This window comes from Eubalaena glacialis, chromosome 1 (genome assembly GCF_028564815.1).
Source record: "Eubalaena glacialis isolate mEubGla1 chromosome 1, mEubGla1.1.hap2.+ XY, whole genome shotgun sequence".
In the NCBI taxonomy this organism is placed as follows: Eukaryota; Metazoa; Chordata; class Mammalia; order Artiodactyla; family Balaenidae; genus Eubalaena; species Eubalaena glacialis.
In genome coordinates, this window is record NC_083716.1 from 28,721,551 (window position 1) to 28,740,851 (window position 19,301).

Sequence of the window (19,301 nt, forward strand, 5' to 3'; positions counted from 1 at the left end):
TCTTGTGTTCATGTTACCTATAACCATTGAAATGAAGTAGTGTGTGTGTATAGTAGGAGGGGCCAGGGCTTTAGGCCCAGCTGTTATCCCAGGATCTCACAGGTGGCTTCTCACTGAGCAACCCAGGATGGAGGCCTTTGCCATTTTTCTCTTATAGCAGTCATCTTACTGATATAGAAGAGCTCATTCGGTCCTTCAGCAAATACTTAACTCCTATGCGCCAGGCATTTTTCAGGCTCCAGGAGTATACCATGTCCCAACATGATCCCTGTTGTCCAGAATTTACAGTCTAATTGGGAAGAGGAGGGGCAGATTTTTAAAAAGAAGACGAGTTCTCCTTTAGATACTGAGTTTTAGTTGCTGTTTGATAGTTACAAATTCATGGACATCTGGATTGGTGATAGGGTTTTGGGGCTCATCAGGGTATAGGCCATAGGTGAAATTATGAGAATGGATGGAAATAGGGTGAATACAGTCCTAAGCTGAAGATGACTACCTGAGAAATATCAATATTTAAGGAGTGCTCGGAAATAGAGTGATCCAATAAGTGCATGGAGAAAGAGCAGAGAGAGAGAGAGAGAGAGTGATCACAGGAGAATGCCAGATCTTGGAAGCCAAAAGAAAAATAATTGCTCCTATATACTGGGCACTTATGGCCCAGACGCTGTTTTACTTAATCCTCAAAAAATATCTATGAGGTAGGTATTATTACCTCCATTTTTTACATGAAGAAAACAAACTGGCAAACTTGAAGATTATGGAGCCTGAAGTTAACCAGCCAGGATTTTTTTTTAATTCGGAAAAACCTCAAAAAGTGAACCATGGGAAACAACCCAGTTCCTGCGAAGATGGCTGCTTCAGGGTCTTCAGGTCCTCAGCATCCCTTCGCAGCTCTTCCAAGTGAGAATTATGGGATTTTGGCCCCTCCTGTGGAAATCAGATACACTTCAGAGCTAGATGCTGTACACCTAGCAAGTGAGGGCTTCATACTATTAGAACAAGCTGCCACAATCATCTGTGCAGTCTGTCCAGCTCTAAGGGACATGTTTTTGGAGGTACCATTTGCCACCTCCAAGTCTGATGCTCCAGCTCCATGGCTAGCAAGCACATATGGGAAACCAGAATCTCTGATACCACACACAGGTTACTGATGAACAACTACAACACAACTCGTTTTGTATCATACAGTGTTCAACATTCTCATTGCAATATTCAGGGATTCTGTGACAACGGACATTTGCTCTGCCAAAGCCCATTCAATGCTTTCAAAGCAGCCAGCAGCACTGCTGTGGTGCACATGCTGTATCCACCTTGAGAAGTCTCAACATGCTACATCTGTTGTGGCACAATCATGTGTCACAAAGTGTTAGCTGGAATTCTACGTAGTTCATAGGCCGGGCTGCACAAATCATGGTTCAAGTGCACATAATCTCAAACGAGGTTCAAATGACCACACTTAACAGAGCTGACACATTTCTTTAGAGAATTTAATTCCATGCTGATGTTATACCTTGGAGTGATTGATGAGATCCCCAAGTTCCGTGAAGCATACAACCAACTCAAAGTGAAAACGGGGAGCTGGTGCCCCTATTCTAAGGCAATCTGCCACTCAGAAGCACTTCTTGTTGCACCAATAGCATTCGGAAGCTTGCCCCTGCAGCCCTGCATTGCTCATGGGAAACAATCCCCACAATGAGGAACTACCGCGCTGGCAAACCCACAACTAGGGGTATGCCTGACAGCAAGCTCAGTGAGGGCGTTTAGGGAAAAGCTCCCGAAGTCAGGAGGAGCATTCTTTACTCCAGAACAGCGTCACATCCTTGAGTTGTTTGGGGTTATAGGGGAGATCCTGGAACAGGTGTATAGGAAGTCAAGCAAAAGAAGAGCTGACCTGACTGTCAATGGAAGATGATTAATCATTTAAGAGAAGAAAAACAAAAAACTATGAAGCCTAACGCATCAGTGGGCCTGTTAGCGCAGAATTCTTTCTAGTTCTACGGATTTCGCAATATTCAAATCCTTGGTGGCCTTTGCCAGTGCCAGCTCAGAGGGTGGTGAAGCTGGAGGATAGATGGCAGAGGTCTGAAGAAAGGTGAAGTGTAGACAGGGGTGGAGACGACGTGACGTTTAGAAAAGACGAATACGGGAAAGACTGGTTTGGAAACTGATTTAAAGGGAATGAAGTGTTTGGAGGGATCTTATATTTTTGAAGACTGGAAAAACACATATGGGTTCTCTCAGCCACGAAAATTCCCAGGGCACTTAGAATGCATTGAAAATGCTCGCCTCCTCTCCCCACCATTTCCCCGGCTGGGCTCCTGCGGTCCCCGGGAGAAGTTGGGGCGGGGTTTTTCCTGCCGCAGTTACCGGAAGTGACGCATCCTCTCGCGAGAAGAGAGACCCGCGAGCCTCGGCAGCCCGGAACCGGCCTCGGAACAGTGGAGGAACCTGAGGCCGCTAGCCCTCCCGCCCCATGGAGCGGCCCCCGGGGCTGCGGCCGGGCGCGGGCGGGCCCTGGGAGATGCGGGAGCGGCTGGGCACCGGCGGCTTCGGGAATGTTTGCCTGTACCAACATCGGGTGAGGCGGGGCGCGCGAGGGAGCGGCGGTGGGTGTTTGTCAGGGCGCCTGTGGAACACAATGACTGTCAGTATGTGAGAGATTGGTGGTGAGACCTTGGGCAGTATTGTGGGCCAGTGAGCGTGTGTGTGTGTGTGTGTGTGTGTGTGTGTGTGAGAGAGAGAGAGAGAGAGAGAGCGTACAAGTTGTGTTTGTGAGCCTGGTGTCTGAGTCCGAGGTTGTAGTTGAGGTCCTGGTCAGTGTGTGTGAGGTAGAGCTGTTATGGGGAACTTTTGTTATGACTGTCAAGACGTGACAAAGTGTTTACTGAGCGTGACGGTTCGTATGTGTCCCTCTGAATGTAGAGTCAGGGTGTGTAAGGCAGACGCACATCAGAGTGTGTTATGAGCATAAGTGGGGGAGAAGATGGGCCTGCCTGTTGGAATGTGTGTTCATGTGTGTGCTTGGAGGCCATGTGATGTCTGTAGTGCCTGGAGTAGATAAGGACGGTGTCATGGTGGGTCCACAGTTAAGCTTTTGGACGCATTGGGTAGGCTTCGGAATTGGGGACGCGTTCTAGGTAAGGAACAGTATGAGGATCAGCTGGTGAAAATGATCATGGCTTCACAAGGGAAGGAGATAGATTGAGGGTGAGGTGCTCTAGCAGGTGGAAGACAGCCAACATCAGACTTGGGAATTGTGCTTTGATTTAACTGAAAATGTGTAACCATTGTAGCAGCAGCTAACAATAATGTTTGAGCCAGTCTTTTGATACACCAATAAAAGTTATGAACCCTTTCCCCATGCACAGATGCACACCCACACAACTTTATGCATTGCCGTTTGAGGGGGTCCATGCTCTTTTGAAGGACATTCACAGACCTGTTAGGTTTATAGACCCTGGAATAATAATCCCTGCAGTATAGCTTTTGTTTTGTCATGTATGAAATGGTTATAATAATGTATATACATCATGGGTCTGTTTGAGAGTTAAATAAGGTAATGATGTGTCTAAAGCTAAATAGAGTACCTGGCCCATGGTAAGCCCTCAGATGTTAGCTCCTGTTGCTGCTGTGTTGTTGCTATTGTCATCATCTTCATCATCATTAATTGACATTAAAAAAGGAAATGTCAAGATGAAAGTGGTGTTCTCAAAGATTTTTTGTAAAAGATAAATCTGTGTGGAAAAACAGATGGGACAAGATGAACAGTTAAGGTATTACTAAAATGCTTGCATTGGCCTATGAATTAAGAAGTGGATTGAAGAGGAGAAAGCATGATTTGCTGTCCTAAGAAATATGGGTGTGAGTAGAGAGCCCACCATATAGGGTAGATGGGAATCTACCTGGGAGGAATAGGCTTGTTTGTGTGGCAGTTGCAATGACAAATGTCACTCATATAACTGAGGACATTTTGTGAAGCAGGTTTCTAGATAGAGCATAGGAGGGAATCTTGGAGACAGGGAGAAAGGAAGATGAAGGACTAAGGCATTAAGTACTTTGACAGCCAGACAAGTAGTAAATTTAATAATTTGCACCATCAGACATAAGGCACTCAAAGAGTAAAGAGAGGGAGCCAAATACTTCTAGCAGAATATTGACTGTGGTCTTGTTATCTAAAGCTGCCCATCAGTCTGGTCATAAGAAAAAGAAGTATGCACGCTAGCATGCTTATGTGACTGCTTTGCTTGGTCCCTGGCTGGGGATGGATGAATACATCAATTTTTTAAAAAAATTGTGGTAAAGTATGTATAACATAAAATTTACCATTTTAACCATTTTGAAGTGTACAGTTCTGTAGCATTGTACGTTTACATTGTTGTGCAACAGTCATCACCATCCATTTCCAGAACTTTTTCATCTTCCCAAATTGAAACTTTGTACCCTTTAAACAATAATAACACCCCCCCGCCCCCATTTCCTCCTCCCCCCAACCCCTGGCAACCACCATTCTACTTTCTGTCTCTATGAATTCATCACTTTTTAAATGGAAGAGATTTGGGTTCCTCTAGAATCTTAGAAATCTCTCAGGAACTTTCCGGATGTCCACAGTGGCCCTTCCCCAGAACTGGGATGTTTGACAACTGAGCCTGTAGTGAGAAAAGAAGAAATACTCTGTCATAAGACTTGAAAACAGCATCATTACTTTTTCACTTACAGCTTTGAGTTTACAGCTTTCAGGATCCTTGTGTTTTGGTGGAAGCCACATCTCAATATTTCACCTGTGCTTCTTAAATCACGAGAAAGGGAAAAGGATGTGAGATGATTTATTTAGCTGATTACTGTGCTGGGTGCTGATGGTACCAGAATTAACAAAAACAGTATTTTCTGCCCTCAAGGAAATTTCAAGCCTAGTGGGAGAAGTAGACACTTTAAGTACAATTTGGTACCCTATATAATGAAGGTATTTGTAAAGTGATGTGGAAGCATGGCAAAATAACCAAAGAACTCTTCCTAGGGAATAATAGGGTGGCACATCTCAAAATGTGTTTGGAAAAACTAACCTTGTGAAATGCTTTGAAAAAAGGACACAGTGATCAATACATTGTATAAATGCTGCATATAATATTTCTTCATTTGGAGAGTCATAACCCACATTAGCATATTAAAAGCTCTGTGAAGTCCTCTAGTAAAGAAACTAATTTAACTTAGTATTTTCCAATTTTTTTTATTGTTAAAATGGCATAACATTTGCCATTTTAACCATTTTTAAGTGTACAGTTCTGTGGCATTAAGTACATTCACATTTTGTGCAGCCATCACCACCATCCATCTCCCGAATATTACCTTCTTTTTTTTTTTTTTAACACAGAACTCTTCTTTTTTTGTTTTGCTGGACATCCATAAACTTTCCACAGAACATTCTTTGTGAAAAGGTAGAGTGAAGAAGGCCTTCACAGAGTAGGTGAAATATAAACTGAGAAGTTGAAGGATCCTATAGGATGGGATCTTTTTGAAATAGGTAGCTTCCTGCCTTATTCATATGATAATTTAGGACTTAATGTTGTTCATGGTTAGATTGACTCCCTGGTAGTAAAACCTTACATGGGACCTAGCAGCAACTGGGTACCTACGCAAAACAAAAGAAAGGTTGAAGGGAGGGAGGACAGTGGTTAGGTTGGATTGTAGTCTGTCCTAGGTCCTTACTCTCTATACTCAGCTGTCTTATCTTTAGCTATCCCCCATTTCAGACCACCCCATACAAGCTGTTTTGCTTCCTGTTCCTGGGCTGCATTATTACTGTTGCCAGAATGTGATGAGGTCTGGCTACTCCCTGTAATGTGCATCAGGTTGGGTTTAATTTCAGTTAGAATTGGCTAAATTACTAGTCATAGAGGCAAGAGCTGTTAGGTTCATTTTATAGATATGTAAATATACAATCATTGTTAAGATTTTTTTTTTTTTTTTTTTGGCTGTGTTGGGTCTTCGTTTCTGTGCGAGGGCTTTCTCTAGTTGCGGCAAGCGGGGTCCACTCTTCATCGCAGTGCGCGGGCCTCTCACTATCGCGGTGCGCGGGCCTCACTATCGCGGCCTCTCTTGCTGCGGAGCGCAGGCTCAGTAGTCGTGGCTCACGGGCCCAGTTGCTCCGCGGCATGTGGGATCTTCCCAGACCAGGGCTCGAACCCGTGTCCCCTGCATTGGCAGACAGATTCTCAACCACTGCGCCACCAGGGAAGCCCCATTGTTAAGATTTTTTTAATGTCATTTGAAATGCAAAGATTAGGAACTAATTTTGGAGTTTTTTTGTATTAGGTTTGGTCATCTTAAAACTATTTCTTGCTGTTGAGCCTGGGAACCCTGAATTATTCTCCTCATTCTAGTTATGCTGGAGCCTGGGGCCCTTGTTAGCTGTCTTGACTAAATTCAAAAAGGAGTTTACTAGGGAGACAGGGCCTTTGTATTATTCTAGCAGTATATATGAGACAGTGTTCTGAAGAGATCTGTTATAGGATCAGCCTCAGTTACTTTTTGCTTGTGTGCTTTGGTGTGTTTGAAGGTCAGTTTTAAAGCATTAGTTTAATAGTCTCATGGTTTACCTGGCAAAAGCATTGGCTCAAGAGAACTGTGGATAAATATGTTTAATTAGTAAAGCTAAAGAGTTTTGTTTCCCCAGGTTGGCATTTCTTTCTTAGCAAGTAAATCTGCACAAGAACCTAATTTATAATTTTCTGTTGATTTTCTATTTTGGCAGGAACTTGATCTCAAAATAGCAATTAAGTCTTGTCGCCTGGAGCTAAGCACCAAAAACAGAGAACGGTGGTGCCATGAAATCCAGATCATGAAGAAGTAAGTGTACTTGATGACTTAAGTTTCCCCAGTTTTGCAGCCCATCCAGATGTCATCATAGGGAAGGAGGCTAGGAATCTATTCTTCTTAGGATCTTTTGGCGAACATATTTTTCTTTCTCATTAAATATATGTGTTCTATTTCAGGTAATAATATCACATCATGCTTAAGTAGGTTTAGTTTAAAAAGTCAGCTAGGTATTATCAGACTCAGCTTTCTGAGAGCAGAATCTGTTTCTTCTAGATCTTGGGCAGTACTCGTCTATTACACTTTATAGTTAAATAACAATCACTACTCTCATTTCTTTACTCTCACCTACTTTGTTAAACAGTGTATCTATTGCTTTGTAAAAAATTATCTTCAAAGTTAGTGGCTTAAAACAACAAACTTGGTATCTCACAGTTTCTGTGGTTTAGGAATTTGGGAATGACTTAGGTGGGTGGTTTTGACTCAGGAGATCCCTCCTGAAACATCTCAAAATGTTGACTGGAGCTGCAGTCATCCAGAGGCTTGAGTGGGGCTGGAGTATCCACTTCCAAGCTTATTTAGTGTCTGTTCGTTAGAGGCATCGGTTCCTCACCATATGGGCCTGTCCATAGGGAAGTTTGAATGTCTTCATGACATGTCAGCTAGCTTTCCCCAAAGTCAGTGACCTGAGAGAGAGCAAGTTGAAAGCTGACATATCTTTATGATCTTTCCTCAGAAGTAACACTCCATCCTTTACAAATAATTTTTTTTTAATAAATGTATTTATTTTATTTTATTATTTATTTTTGGCCGCATTGGGTCTTTCTTGCTGCACGCGGGCTCTCTCTAGTTGCGGCGAGCAGGGGCTACCCTTCGTTGCGGTGCGCAGGCTTCTCATTGAAGTGGCTTCTCTTGTTGCGGAGCGCGGGCTCTAGGCGCGCGGGCTTCAGTAGTTGTGGCATGTGGGCTCTAGAGTGGAGGCTCAGTAGTTGTGGCGCACGGGCTTAGTTGCTCTGCGGAATGTAGGATCTTCCCGGACCAGGGATCAAACCTTTGTCCCCTGCATTGGCAGGCGGATTCTTAACCACTGCGCCACCAGGGAAGTCCTACAAGTAATTTCTATTTGTTAGAAATTAGTCATTAAATACAGCCTCTACTCAAGGGAAAGAGAATTAAACTTTTGAAGGGAGAAGTAGACATATTTTAAAACCTCCACAGGTAGTGTGCTAATATGTGCTTGCAAATAATTCTTCTAGTTGTCACAACAACCCTGAGTTTAGGCATTATCTCTATGTTATAGAGCAGTAAGTTGAAGCTTATAGAGTCATATAACTGGTAGGTAATAAGAGTCTGGATTTGAAATAAGTACTTTCTGACTTCAGTGTTCTTGATGCACTATAATGGTTCTCAAACTTGGCTGTGTGGCAGAATCACTAGGAAAGCTTGTCAACAATATAAATCCTCAGGCCCTACACATGGAAATTCTGTTTCTTTAGGTCCCTAGGCCCTGGGAATCTATTCCAGTTTTGAGATCCACTGCATCATGATGATGATGATGATGATGATGGTGATGATGATGATGATGGGATGATACATTGCTAAGTTTAAAAAAAGATGTTAGGAAATAATATATAATGTGATTCGATATTTATTGAAAAAAATGTATTTGTGCACAAATTAAAAACTGGGAGGAAATATGCCAAAATTTTAATAGTGATCACAGCTGGGTGACACTGTAAGTGATTATGGGAGCGGTAGTATGATATAGGCTTTGGAGCCAGACTGCCAGATTTGAATCCTTACTTGACCACTTACTCATTGTGTGATCTTATGTTACTTAACCAATTTGTGCTTCAGTTTTCTCCTGTGTGATGAAACTCTTAATAAATCTACCTATAGTAGGATTATTGTGATAAGTAAATGAGTTAATGTATGTAAAGTGCTTACTACTTGCCATATTAAAATGTAATAGTAGTAATTGTGATAGTATTTTTATCTAGATTTTCTTTTTAACAAGTATTAATTTTTAATTATACAAATGAGAGATTAGAATATTATAAATAATGTCAGCCTTTCTTCCCCTCACTGCCCCCCAATTAACTACCATTTCAAACTCAGTCCCTTTTCATTGGAAACAAATTTTTTATTATAATGTTTTCCCCTTGTTAGGTTGAACCACGCCAATGTTGTAAAGGCCTGTGATGTTCCTGAGGAATTGAATTTTTTGATTAATGATGTGCCTCTTCTAGCAATGGAATATTGTTCTGGAGGAGATCTCCGGAAGGTAGTGTGGATGTTTTGAGATGATGAGATAGTAAATCACGAACTTTAGCAGTGTTCAAATCCCACTCAATACAGTAGAGTAAGAGTCTGGAGTGTATGGCCTGTTATCTGCTTTTGTGGCTGCTTTCTTACTATAGCAGCAGAGTTGAGTAATTGTGACAGATTATATGGCCTGCAAAGCCTAAAGTACTTACTTTCTGGCCCTTTGCGGGGAATGTTTGCTGACCCCTGATTTAGAACATGCATTTTTTGTTATTGGTGGTGCAGTTTTCAGTATGGGACTGTATTGATGGTTTTAGTCCACAGTATCAATGTTTAAAGTGTTTATTAATAAGTTGTTTTCTCTGTTGCAAATCTTTCTTTCCAATCTCATTTTAAACCTACCATATGGCTATCTTTACATATTTTATGTGAGATTTTTCAACTTCGATTTCAAAAACTTTCTCCCTTTATTTTTACTTGTATAAACCTTGTCATGAAACTTACATGTCCTCAGTATGGATTTGGTAATTTTCCTCCTTATGTTTTCTTAATCATGACTTATTTTCTTATTTGAGTATTCTCTCAGAGTATAATGATTAATGATTAATGTATCGGTATTACTGCCCAGCAATATTGGCAATATACATTTTTAGACTCTTTTTTTCTTTAGCTACTCAACAAACCAGAAAATTGCTGTGGACTTAAAGAAAGCCAGATACTTTCTTTACTGAGTGATATAGGTATGTAATCAATATGAAAATGCCATCATAATTTAATGCCCCTTTGGTCTATAAAAGATTCTATATATTACTTGGGAATTAGGAGAATTGTTGATGAACTGTACAAAGCATAGGTTTTTAACTATAAGAAACTTTATAAGAAATTTTTTATCTATAAGAAATTATTAGAAAAATTTAACTATTACCATTGATGCTAAGTTAAAATTAGGATATTTTGTTTTTTATTTTTTGTGTTTGGCTAGGTGTCCATTTGACTAATAGATGTTCCAATTGCCAGAAAAAAAAATGGTGTGAAATGACCTTATTGAATTGTACTCCTGCTCCCTCCCTGATTAACATAGTAACTTTATTTACCAGTGACATTGCATCTCATGGGCCCAGGTTCTTTTAGGGTGAAGTCTCTTTTTAATCATAATTACTCCTGCAGAATTCCTAAAATAACCAGGACGTAGGCCCTTGGAGGAAGTTCAAAAGCCCAGACTATGTTTCTCTGTATATTTTGATTTTGCTTCTTTTCTTAGGTCATGGAGGCAAAAGTCTAGTTGAAGAGGGTGATCTAGGTCGGAAGGAAAGGCTCCAATGATAAATACAGGGATTTTCTCAATTGCTTGTTCCATTTCTTTTTAATATTAATTTTCATAAGTTAAATGAGTACATGTTATAATTCTGCAGTATTTGTTACTGGATTTTCTGTGGAGAAAATCTGAGCTTCTATTAAATCATTAATCATGTAGTTATGATGGTCCATATAAATTCGAGCATCAGAGCAGATCTGTACAAAATGTGAGATGAATTTTTTTTAATTCAGTGTTGTTTATTACCTCAAAATACATTTTAAACTTTATTTAGGATCTGGGATACGATATTTGCATGAAAACAAAATTATACATCGTGATCTAAAACCTGAAAACATAGTTCTTCAGGATGTTGGTGGAAAGGTAGGTAAAACCTGAAGAAATGTTCATGCCAATCGAATAGAGTCTCCATGACGTAGTTTAGTCTCTGAGGTTTGGTGCCCTCCATAGCATTCTATACTTCATCCCAGCCCTCACTACACTGAAGTGTGGTTTTGTGTTTAGTTGTTTGTCTCCTCTGCTAATACAGTTAGCTCCATTAGAGAAGGAACTACACCTTGTTCATTTCTCTTTTCCAGCACAGTATCTAGCAGAGGTAGTAGGCAGTGAGTAAGTAATTTGTTAATCCTTACAAAGCACATCCAAAAAACACACACATCCTCCGTCTGCTTTAAGAAAAAAATATGTTTAAAGTATGTTTCTTATTTAAGAAAAACAAAACAAAACAAAATTCTTTCTCCTCCCCAAAAGTCCTAAGTTCTATATTAAAATTCAAAACCTTGATTTCTCAGATTCCTAAAAGAGTCATCTTGAGAAGAACCAGAAATTGTATATTGATTCCTGGAACGTATATTTTTATCAAAGTAATTTGAGCAGTTTTCTTGCTTTTGGTGCCCAAATTCCATTCCAATAAAGACATAAAGCCAAGAATCTGAACCTTGAATTGGATTGTGTGGCCTTAGGTAGTGAAGATAATGATCAGTTGGAGATGATGAAACCTTGATGATGCATCTTCTCTTAGAAGCCCTTTGTGTATGCTTTGCACCAACTATTTGGGGGTTTTTTGTATCCTGAGACTTCAAGATATTCTTGAAGTTAGATAGGTGTTTACTCACATTGATCCACTCTAAAATGGTATGATGCTTCTTACAAGTTTGGAAGTTGCCTTTGCCTTCCAGTTTTAATGGATCAAGCTTATTCTGAATATACCAAAATAAAAATTAATAGCCAGTCTATATTTAGTTTTTACCATATGTCAGACACTGTTAAATTATTTTCACTATTTCATTGATTCCTAATAGCAATTCTGTGAAGTAGGGATTGTTAGTAATACCATTACATAGGAAACTGAGAGAAGTTAAGTAACTTGATCAAGATCACATGGCTATTTAAGTGATGGAGCTCAGGCTTGAAACACGTTTGTGTTATTTCAGAGCCCATGCTCTTCACCACCACCCTCTCCAGAGCCTTATAAGGACATCATTGCCTTTCCTTTTCAAATTTCTCAACCATTTAATACTTACTATTTTGCAGATTATGCATAAAATAATTGATTTAGGATATGCCAAAGATGTTGATCAAGGAAGTCTGTGTACATCTTTTGTGGGAACACTGCAGTATCTGGTAAGACATGTATTGTTTCTTTGAATTTAAGTGTACAGGATTCTCATTCTTATTTCTGAAGGTCGTGAATATAATAGTTCAAAACTCATATAGCTTTTCTCTTATAGTGTTGATGTTTAAAGCATTTTTTTCTTTTTAAGGCCCCAGAGCTCTTTGAGAATAAGCCTTACACAGCCACCGTTGATTATTGGAGCTTTGGGACCATGGTGTTTGAGTGTATTGCTGGGTATAGGCCTTTTTTGCATCATCTGCAGCCATTTACCTGGTAAGCAATGGAAGAGAACTTTGTTATGATTAATGGGAATGGAAATTTTCAGTTGCCCGCTTCCCCCCCAGCCTTTCTTTAAATGGTATAATTGCTTTTTAACACATAATTGAATAAAATTAAAAGGCAGAAATTCTTAGTGTTTGTGAGAATCAGGTTGTCAACTGAGGTAGCTTTTGTTTTTATAGGCATGAGAAGATTAAGAAGAAGGATCCAAAGTGTATATTTGCATGCGAAGAGATGACAGGAGAAGTTCGGTTTAGTAGCCATTTACCTCAACCAAATAGCCTTTGTAGGTATGTATATTTTAGTTGAGGAAGTTTGCCTCAGCTTCTTCAGGGTTGTAAAAGAACAGTAGAGTTGTTGTCTGTTTCAAGCAGCATTATCCAGTGGAACTTTCTGTGATTATGGAAATGTTTTATATCTGTGCCGGCCACATGAGTATCTGAACACTTGAAAGGTGGGTGGTATGACTGAAGAACTGAATTTGAAATTTATTTAATTTTAATTAACTTAAGTGTAAATGCAAATAGCCACTTGTGACTAGTGGCAACCATATGGACAGCACAGGTCTAGTGGAAACAAGAACTGCCATTCAACTGGTTGGCTTAGGTGCTAAGAACACTCTTGGGATACTATGGTGAATGGGTTCCTTAGGGAATGGAACTGGATTCACCTGTTGGAGTTGCCGGTAACTTGCATATGTGGGTTTGGGGTTGTTTTTTATGGAAGAAAAGCTTGTCATGTGTCATTTCATGAATTATTTGAAAGTAAGATATAAAATGATTCAAATAATGACAAAGGAAATGGACAACCTGTAAAACTACCTTTTCTTTTTTTTACAAAACTAAAGGAAAATTGGAACGTAATGAGTTTTATCCCATTTTTGTATGTTTTCTAGTTTAATAGTAGAACCCATGGAAAACTGGCTACAGTTGATGCTGAACTGGGATCCTCAGCAGAGAGGAGGACCTATTGATCTTACTTTGAAGCAGCCAAGATGTTTTGTATTAATGGATCACATTCTGAATTTGAAGGTTAGCTTGAATGGGGTCTACTTCATAAGACTTGCATTGAAGTTAACAAACTTATTTGGAAAATGGGCATAAATATATTTTAATAATCTTTTCCTGATGCTTATATGAGAAAGAAGATGATATCCTTAGAGTGGATGCATTTTTATTTCTTTAGTAAGCATTCTCAGTTTTACTTTGAAATGGTCTTGTTGATTATTCCTTTGTAGCATCTTTTGGATTTTCCCCTTTCTCATATTGGTACCATTTCACCTCATTCATTTAGGTCTAATCATACTATATTTGGTTTGGTGAGGAAGGTTCCTACCTGGCTTTCATGCCTCTATATTTCCTTTCCATCCTACAGTCCATGCAACATGAACTGCCTGTCTCATCTTCTGAAAATGCTTTTTTATTCTCCTGTCCAAGAAACTTAACAGTTCTCTCTTGCCTACCAAGTCAAGTCTAAACTGATCTGCTTGGCTTTTGGGGGCTTTCTTAATTCAGGTCCACCCCATCCATGTGCTTGTTTCGTTTCTCTTACCCTTTACTTCACTTAGGACCAGCTTGTCACTGCTCCTTATGCCATCAAGCCCATTATGCATTTTTGTGCTTTGACAGATGCTTCTGCCCATACTGATATCTATCTCTGTGTATCTCCTCACCTACACTGGCACGTATTCAACTCTCCTTTTCTCTGAATGGTCTGTACTTCACAGTTTGTCATTTAATCATTTTTACTATTATATATTCTCTAATTGTTTCTCATCTCCCACTCATGCCTCTCTGTACAGATTGTCTTTTCAATGCTAGGATTGTTTTTACTACTTTTATTAACAGTTGTCTACCCTACCACCACACCTTCCCTATGCCGGCATTGTGTACAAAGCAGGGCATGTACCAGGTTCTCAGTAAATATCCAGTGATATGAATGAGAGGTTCTATTATGCTGTATACCCAAAAACAATTCTCATCTATGGTCTTTTCATATTTGTTGATTGCTTGTAGCAGATAGCATTTCTAAAATTGAAATGAGAAAGAAGTAGTCATATAACTACTACATGAGAGTTTTACTCTCATGTTGATATACTTTTTTAAGTAGGAACTTGAGGCCATGTTGGTGTCATTCTTGGCTGACATTGAAAAGATATCTGGTGTCATGATTTGGTTTTCTTCTACTGTGCCAAGGAATAAATCATCCCCTAATGTGTTAGACAAGCAGGACTTGGTGACACTGTTTAGTTCTTTGTTGCCTTCAGAAAATTTTGGTTTTTATCTCAGATTTTTTTTAGCCTTGTCATGGTAATCATAGCATCACTTTTACTTGGAAGGGGTCTGTGAGCATGTGCTTGTCATAGAGCATGGGGAAAGAGTCCACCTTATGTGTTTTGTGGTCTATAGACTTTAGTTCAGTTTGCAACACCACAGTTTGCATATCTGTGAATCTGGGCAAAAAAAAAAAATTAAAAAAAAATATACACACACACACACACACATATACTTATTTATAGCTCAGGTACAGTAATGTCTTCTTTAAAGGATCAGTATTATTTTGAGGTTGTACAGAATAAGGTATGTGTAGGGTACTATTCATAGTAGTTCAGGGATGCTTCCCAGACGTAATAATAGGACTGAATTTTGAAGGATAAGGAAGTGTTAATCCTGGGAATGGGCAGGAGGAAAGATTTACAGGCGGGGGAATGTCATGAACACAGAAGCATGAACTGCAAAACAGGTTGGTGTTATTGCAGGACATTTTTCTAAGGTGTTTATTACATTGTTCAAGGAGGGAATGGCATCTGTTTTATTTTCATTTAAAGAAGAAATGAACAAAACAGTTACTGAAATATTTCTTTCCCTTAAAAAAAAGTTTAGCGAGTCTGCAGATTTTTCCAATTATTTATTATGAAAAACTTTATGTAGCAAAGTTGAAAAAAGTATACTGAACATACTTTGCTAAGAGTCGCTCCTTAGCTTTCTCTTCTTCCATATTACTTTTCTTCCTTTTCTTTGGCAGTCTCTCCAGTTGTATAACTTTAACTATAAACTGAATATGGATAACTTCCAAATTTATCTCCTTAGTTGTGACTATACAACTCTCTGCAGAGTATTTATAACTACACTTGGTGGTCCCACTTACCCAAGACGTAATTCATTAAAAACTGAGCACGTTTGCTCCGTTAGTTACTTCTGCAGCTTTTCCTGTGCCTCTTACTTGCACTGTCACCCTTCCAGTTACCTAGGTTGGAAACTCTGGCTGTCTGACTATTCCATCTCCTTCAATTTACATATCCAATTATTTTGTGAGATTTATCTTTTGAATGTTTTAACAATTCTGAACTTGCCAGGTTCTCAATTTAGAAAGCCTTCCATAGTTCCCTTTCAAAGTCCAAACTCTTACATTGGTATTCAGAATCTATCTTGGTCTCATTTCATCCTGCACTTCCAGGCTTAGCTCCTGTTATGCCCTAAGGGGGCATCATTTTAGGTACATTTGAACTGAATAATTTATATTCTCTGATTATGCTCATCCCTTTCTACCTCTCTGCCTACCTTGTTGTTTTCTGCCTAGAAGAACCTTTCTTCTTTCAATCTTTTCTTGTTCTAATCATTCTTCCTTTTCAAAGTATAGCTCAAATAGTGCCTCCTTTATAAAGCATCCCTCTCCTCCCACCAAGTAATCTCCTTTGGAATCGGCACAATATTTTACATCATTACAGTACCTATTGCATTTTGCATTGTATTTTAGTTCTTTTAATGTTTCTTAATATCTTTTATTTGACCATTATCCTATGGAGGGCAAGGATCAGTAAGTTACTCAATTTGCATACCCATTACTAGCACAACACACTAAATAGTATGTACCATAGTAGGTACTTATCAAATATTTGAGTGAACAAAAGGATTAATTTAGGTTGTATTTCCTCACCCTTTCTTTTGCTCCCTTCTAGCTCGGCTTTAGTAGTGGGATGCTATGATCACCCCACCCTAGTTTGAAATATACCCTGTGTAAAAGTAAATGTCCACCTTAGGATTTTCATACTAAATTTCTGCTATTGTTCTTAGTGGCCACTATCACAGTGTGAAATCTGCCTAGGCCAGCATGGAATGGAAGGTCCCAGCTTTTATGCTTGTACTGTAATCCATGTCAACTTGGAAGATTCCCTTCTCTTCCCCCCACCTTTTTTAAACTTAGAAGGTTATTATATATTAAAAGAAAGTTAGTGCTTTACTTCTGTAATGAACATTTCTAGCAGAGATAATTTTAATCATTTGTATACACTAGTCAGTATGAAGCGTTGGGGAAACATAGGTATTAACTTTGTATGGCTTATCTAAGGACAGTAGAAGGAAAAGGATTTAAAATTACGTTGTGTTCAAAAAACTGACCTCTAACTCTGTGGCTGTCCTTGGTTACTGGGGTAGAGCCCCACCTAACTCAGTCTCACACTTACTTGGCCTGTATCAGGCTACTTTCATTGGGGCTTTAGGCAAGAAGTTCTCAGAGCTCTGGTTTCTGTCTTTGCCAAAATGGAGATTAGAAGATGTAATTAACAGGACGTTATGTGAAAGCACTTAACTTGTTGGCATCTATTAGGCAATTCATAAACATTTCCTTCCAGGTCAGTGATATATTTCTCAAAATAAGTGTTACCTTTTTATTTATTTATTTATTTTTTGAATTTTTGAATTTTATTTATTTTTTTATACAGCAGGTTCTTACTAGTTATCTATTTTATACATATTAGTGTATATATGTCAATCCCAATCTCCGAATTCATCCCACCACCACTACCCCTCCCCGCCACTTTCCCCCCTTCGTGTCCATACGTTTGTTCTCTACATCTGTGTCTCTATTTCTGCCCTGCAAACCAGTTCATCTGTACCATTTTTCTATACATGTTACCTTTTTAAATTGGGGGTTTTATTTCTTGATTTTGTACATTCCTAGAGCTTTGAAACTTTATTCCTTGGAACTAACATCTGTTGCAGTAGAAAAGTAAACTCTACTCTTCAGTTTTCAGAATGTCATTCTGTAATTATAGAAGGAGATCTCACTTTGGAAAATGAATGAACCTTGTTTAATGCAGAGATAATGCCTTTTGCTTAAATTCTCTTTAGTATCTAGCACTGAATCTTTTATGTAGCAAACGATCAATAGTTATTTCTCTTTTTTCTTATTTAAACAGATAGTACACATCCTAAATATGACTTCTGCAAAGATCATTTCTTTTCTGTTACCACCTGATGAAAGTCTTCATTCACTACAGTCTCGTATTGAGCGTGAAACTGGAATAAATACTGGTTCTCAGGAGCTTCTTTCAGAGACGGGAATTTCTTTGGATCCTCGGAAACCAGCCTCTCAGTGTGTTTTGGATGGAGTTGTAAGACGATTCTAATATACCTAGAGTATAAGAAATCTGTTTGCACAGAGGGATTGCATGCCCTGCATTTTTGATGTATACTTGGAATCCTTTGGGGGATGCTCCGCATCTTAGAATTCTTCTTTTAGTTTTATCCTACTCATTATGCTTATTGCTTTGCAAGGTGAAAAGATAGAAATGAAACATTTGTTGTTTTGAACTATGCATGACTTTCTCTTTGGTGCCACTTCCCTCCTCCCTTTTTTTTCCCCTTTTTGTACTAAAGCCTAGAACCTTCAAATTAGACCAGCAGTCTCATAGGTCTTGTCAGAGGATAGATGGATGGTAAAATATGATTTTGGTCATGACTCTTTTTTCATTTTTCTTTTTTTGACTTTATTGAAGCATATTTTATATATCATGCAATTTACCCTTTCAAGTGTACAATTTAGTGATTTTTTTTTAGCAAACTATCCTAATTGCACAGCCATCATCATAAATCAGTTCTAAAACATTTCCATCTCAATAAGATCCTTCGTGTTCATTAACTGTTAATATCCATTCTGTCCACCCCAGAAAAAGCACTAATTTACTTTCTACCTCTATAGATTTGCCTTTTCTGAACATTCCATATAAATGGAATCATATAATCTATAATCTCTTGTGTCTGATTTCTTTCATACTGTTATATTTTTGAGATTCATTCATGTCATAGCACATATCATTACTTTATTCCTTTTGATTGCTGAATAGTGTTCCCATTCTATGGATATATGTTGTTATGACTTTTTGCTTTTGTCCTTTTGGGTCTGGTGATTGTTTTTCACTTTAGTCCATACTACAGTTATTTATTTATTTTTCCTAAACAGAAGTTTAGACCTTAAATCTGTGAGATTTATGCTAATGAAATTGACTTCACCATTGGCATTTCAAAGTAGGAAATCTGATGCTTAGGTACTCAGAGAACCTAGGATTTTCAAGGATCTTTTTTCTTAATTGTTTGTTTCTCTTTCAGAGGGGCTGTGATAGCTATATGGTTTATTTGTTTGATAAAAGTAAGACTGTATATGAAGGACCATTTGCTTCCAGAAGTTTATCTGACTGTGTAAATTATATTGGTAAGTATAGTTCATTTACTGACTGAGCTTTAAATCTGAAATAATATAATTTTGACTCAACATGACTAGTAGAAATGGTCCTTTGGTGTTTCTGTTCTGTGTCTCATACTTCAGGTTTCTATATGTGGTGAAAGATGGGTTTGTATGGTTTGAAAGGTGAAGAGGTAGATTTTAAATCACCACCAGATCCCTCATTTGGGAGAAGACTTACTTTCCTGTGGATAGGGTTCTCACATATGAAACAATGAATCTTCACTATTAATTAAGCCCACTTTTTAGTTTCTCCTTCATTATTTAAGCATGTTCAAATACTTATTTTATCCTATGAATACTGCTTAACATTCAAATGATTTCATTTATCCTGAGAGAATTATTATTTTCTTTTCAAGAAGTTAAGTGATCAATTTCTGTCTACCCAAAACTAAAAACAAGCACAAAATTATAAAATCAAGAACAAAATTGGGCATAAGGGCTGAAATTATATAATCTTTCCTTTTCATTAGTTTTTTTTTTAAAGCAGTTCTAGAT

The 19,301-nt window shown here is 38.5% G+C and overlaps 1 protein-coding gene across 2 annotated transcripts in view; it reads left to right on the forward strand.

The window, feature by feature from the left end:
- Positions 1–2,411: 2,411 nt before the first annotated feature.
- The window catches only part of CHUK (component of inhibitor of nuclear factor kappa B kinase complex), a 33,968-nt gene continuing 17,078 nt past the window's right edge, over positions 2,412–19,301 (forward strand). For both annotated transcript variants that reach the window (XM_061194341.1, XM_061194350.1), the window contains exons 1-11: positions 2,412–2,578; positions 6,749–6,843; positions 8,980–9,094; positions 9,746–9,815; positions 10,665–10,753; positions 11,924–12,013; positions 12,154–12,278; positions 12,467–12,574; positions 13,180–13,315; positions 17,482–17,676; positions 18,671–18,773. In XM_061194341.1, coding sequence (XP_061050324.1) covers positions 2,474–2,578; positions 6,749–6,843; positions 8,980–9,094; positions 9,746–9,815; positions 10,665–10,753; positions 11,924–12,013; positions 12,154–12,278; positions 12,467–12,574; positions 13,180–13,315; positions 17,482–17,676; positions 18,671–18,773 — 1,231 coding nt within the window. In that variant the 5' untranslated portion in view covers positions 2,412–2,473. The remainder of the gene's footprint in view (positions 2,579–6,748; positions 6,844–8,979; positions 9,095–9,745; positions 9,816–10,664; positions 10,754–11,923; positions 12,014–12,153; positions 12,279–12,466; positions 12,575–13,179; positions 13,316–17,481; positions 17,677–18,670; positions 18,774–19,301) is intronic.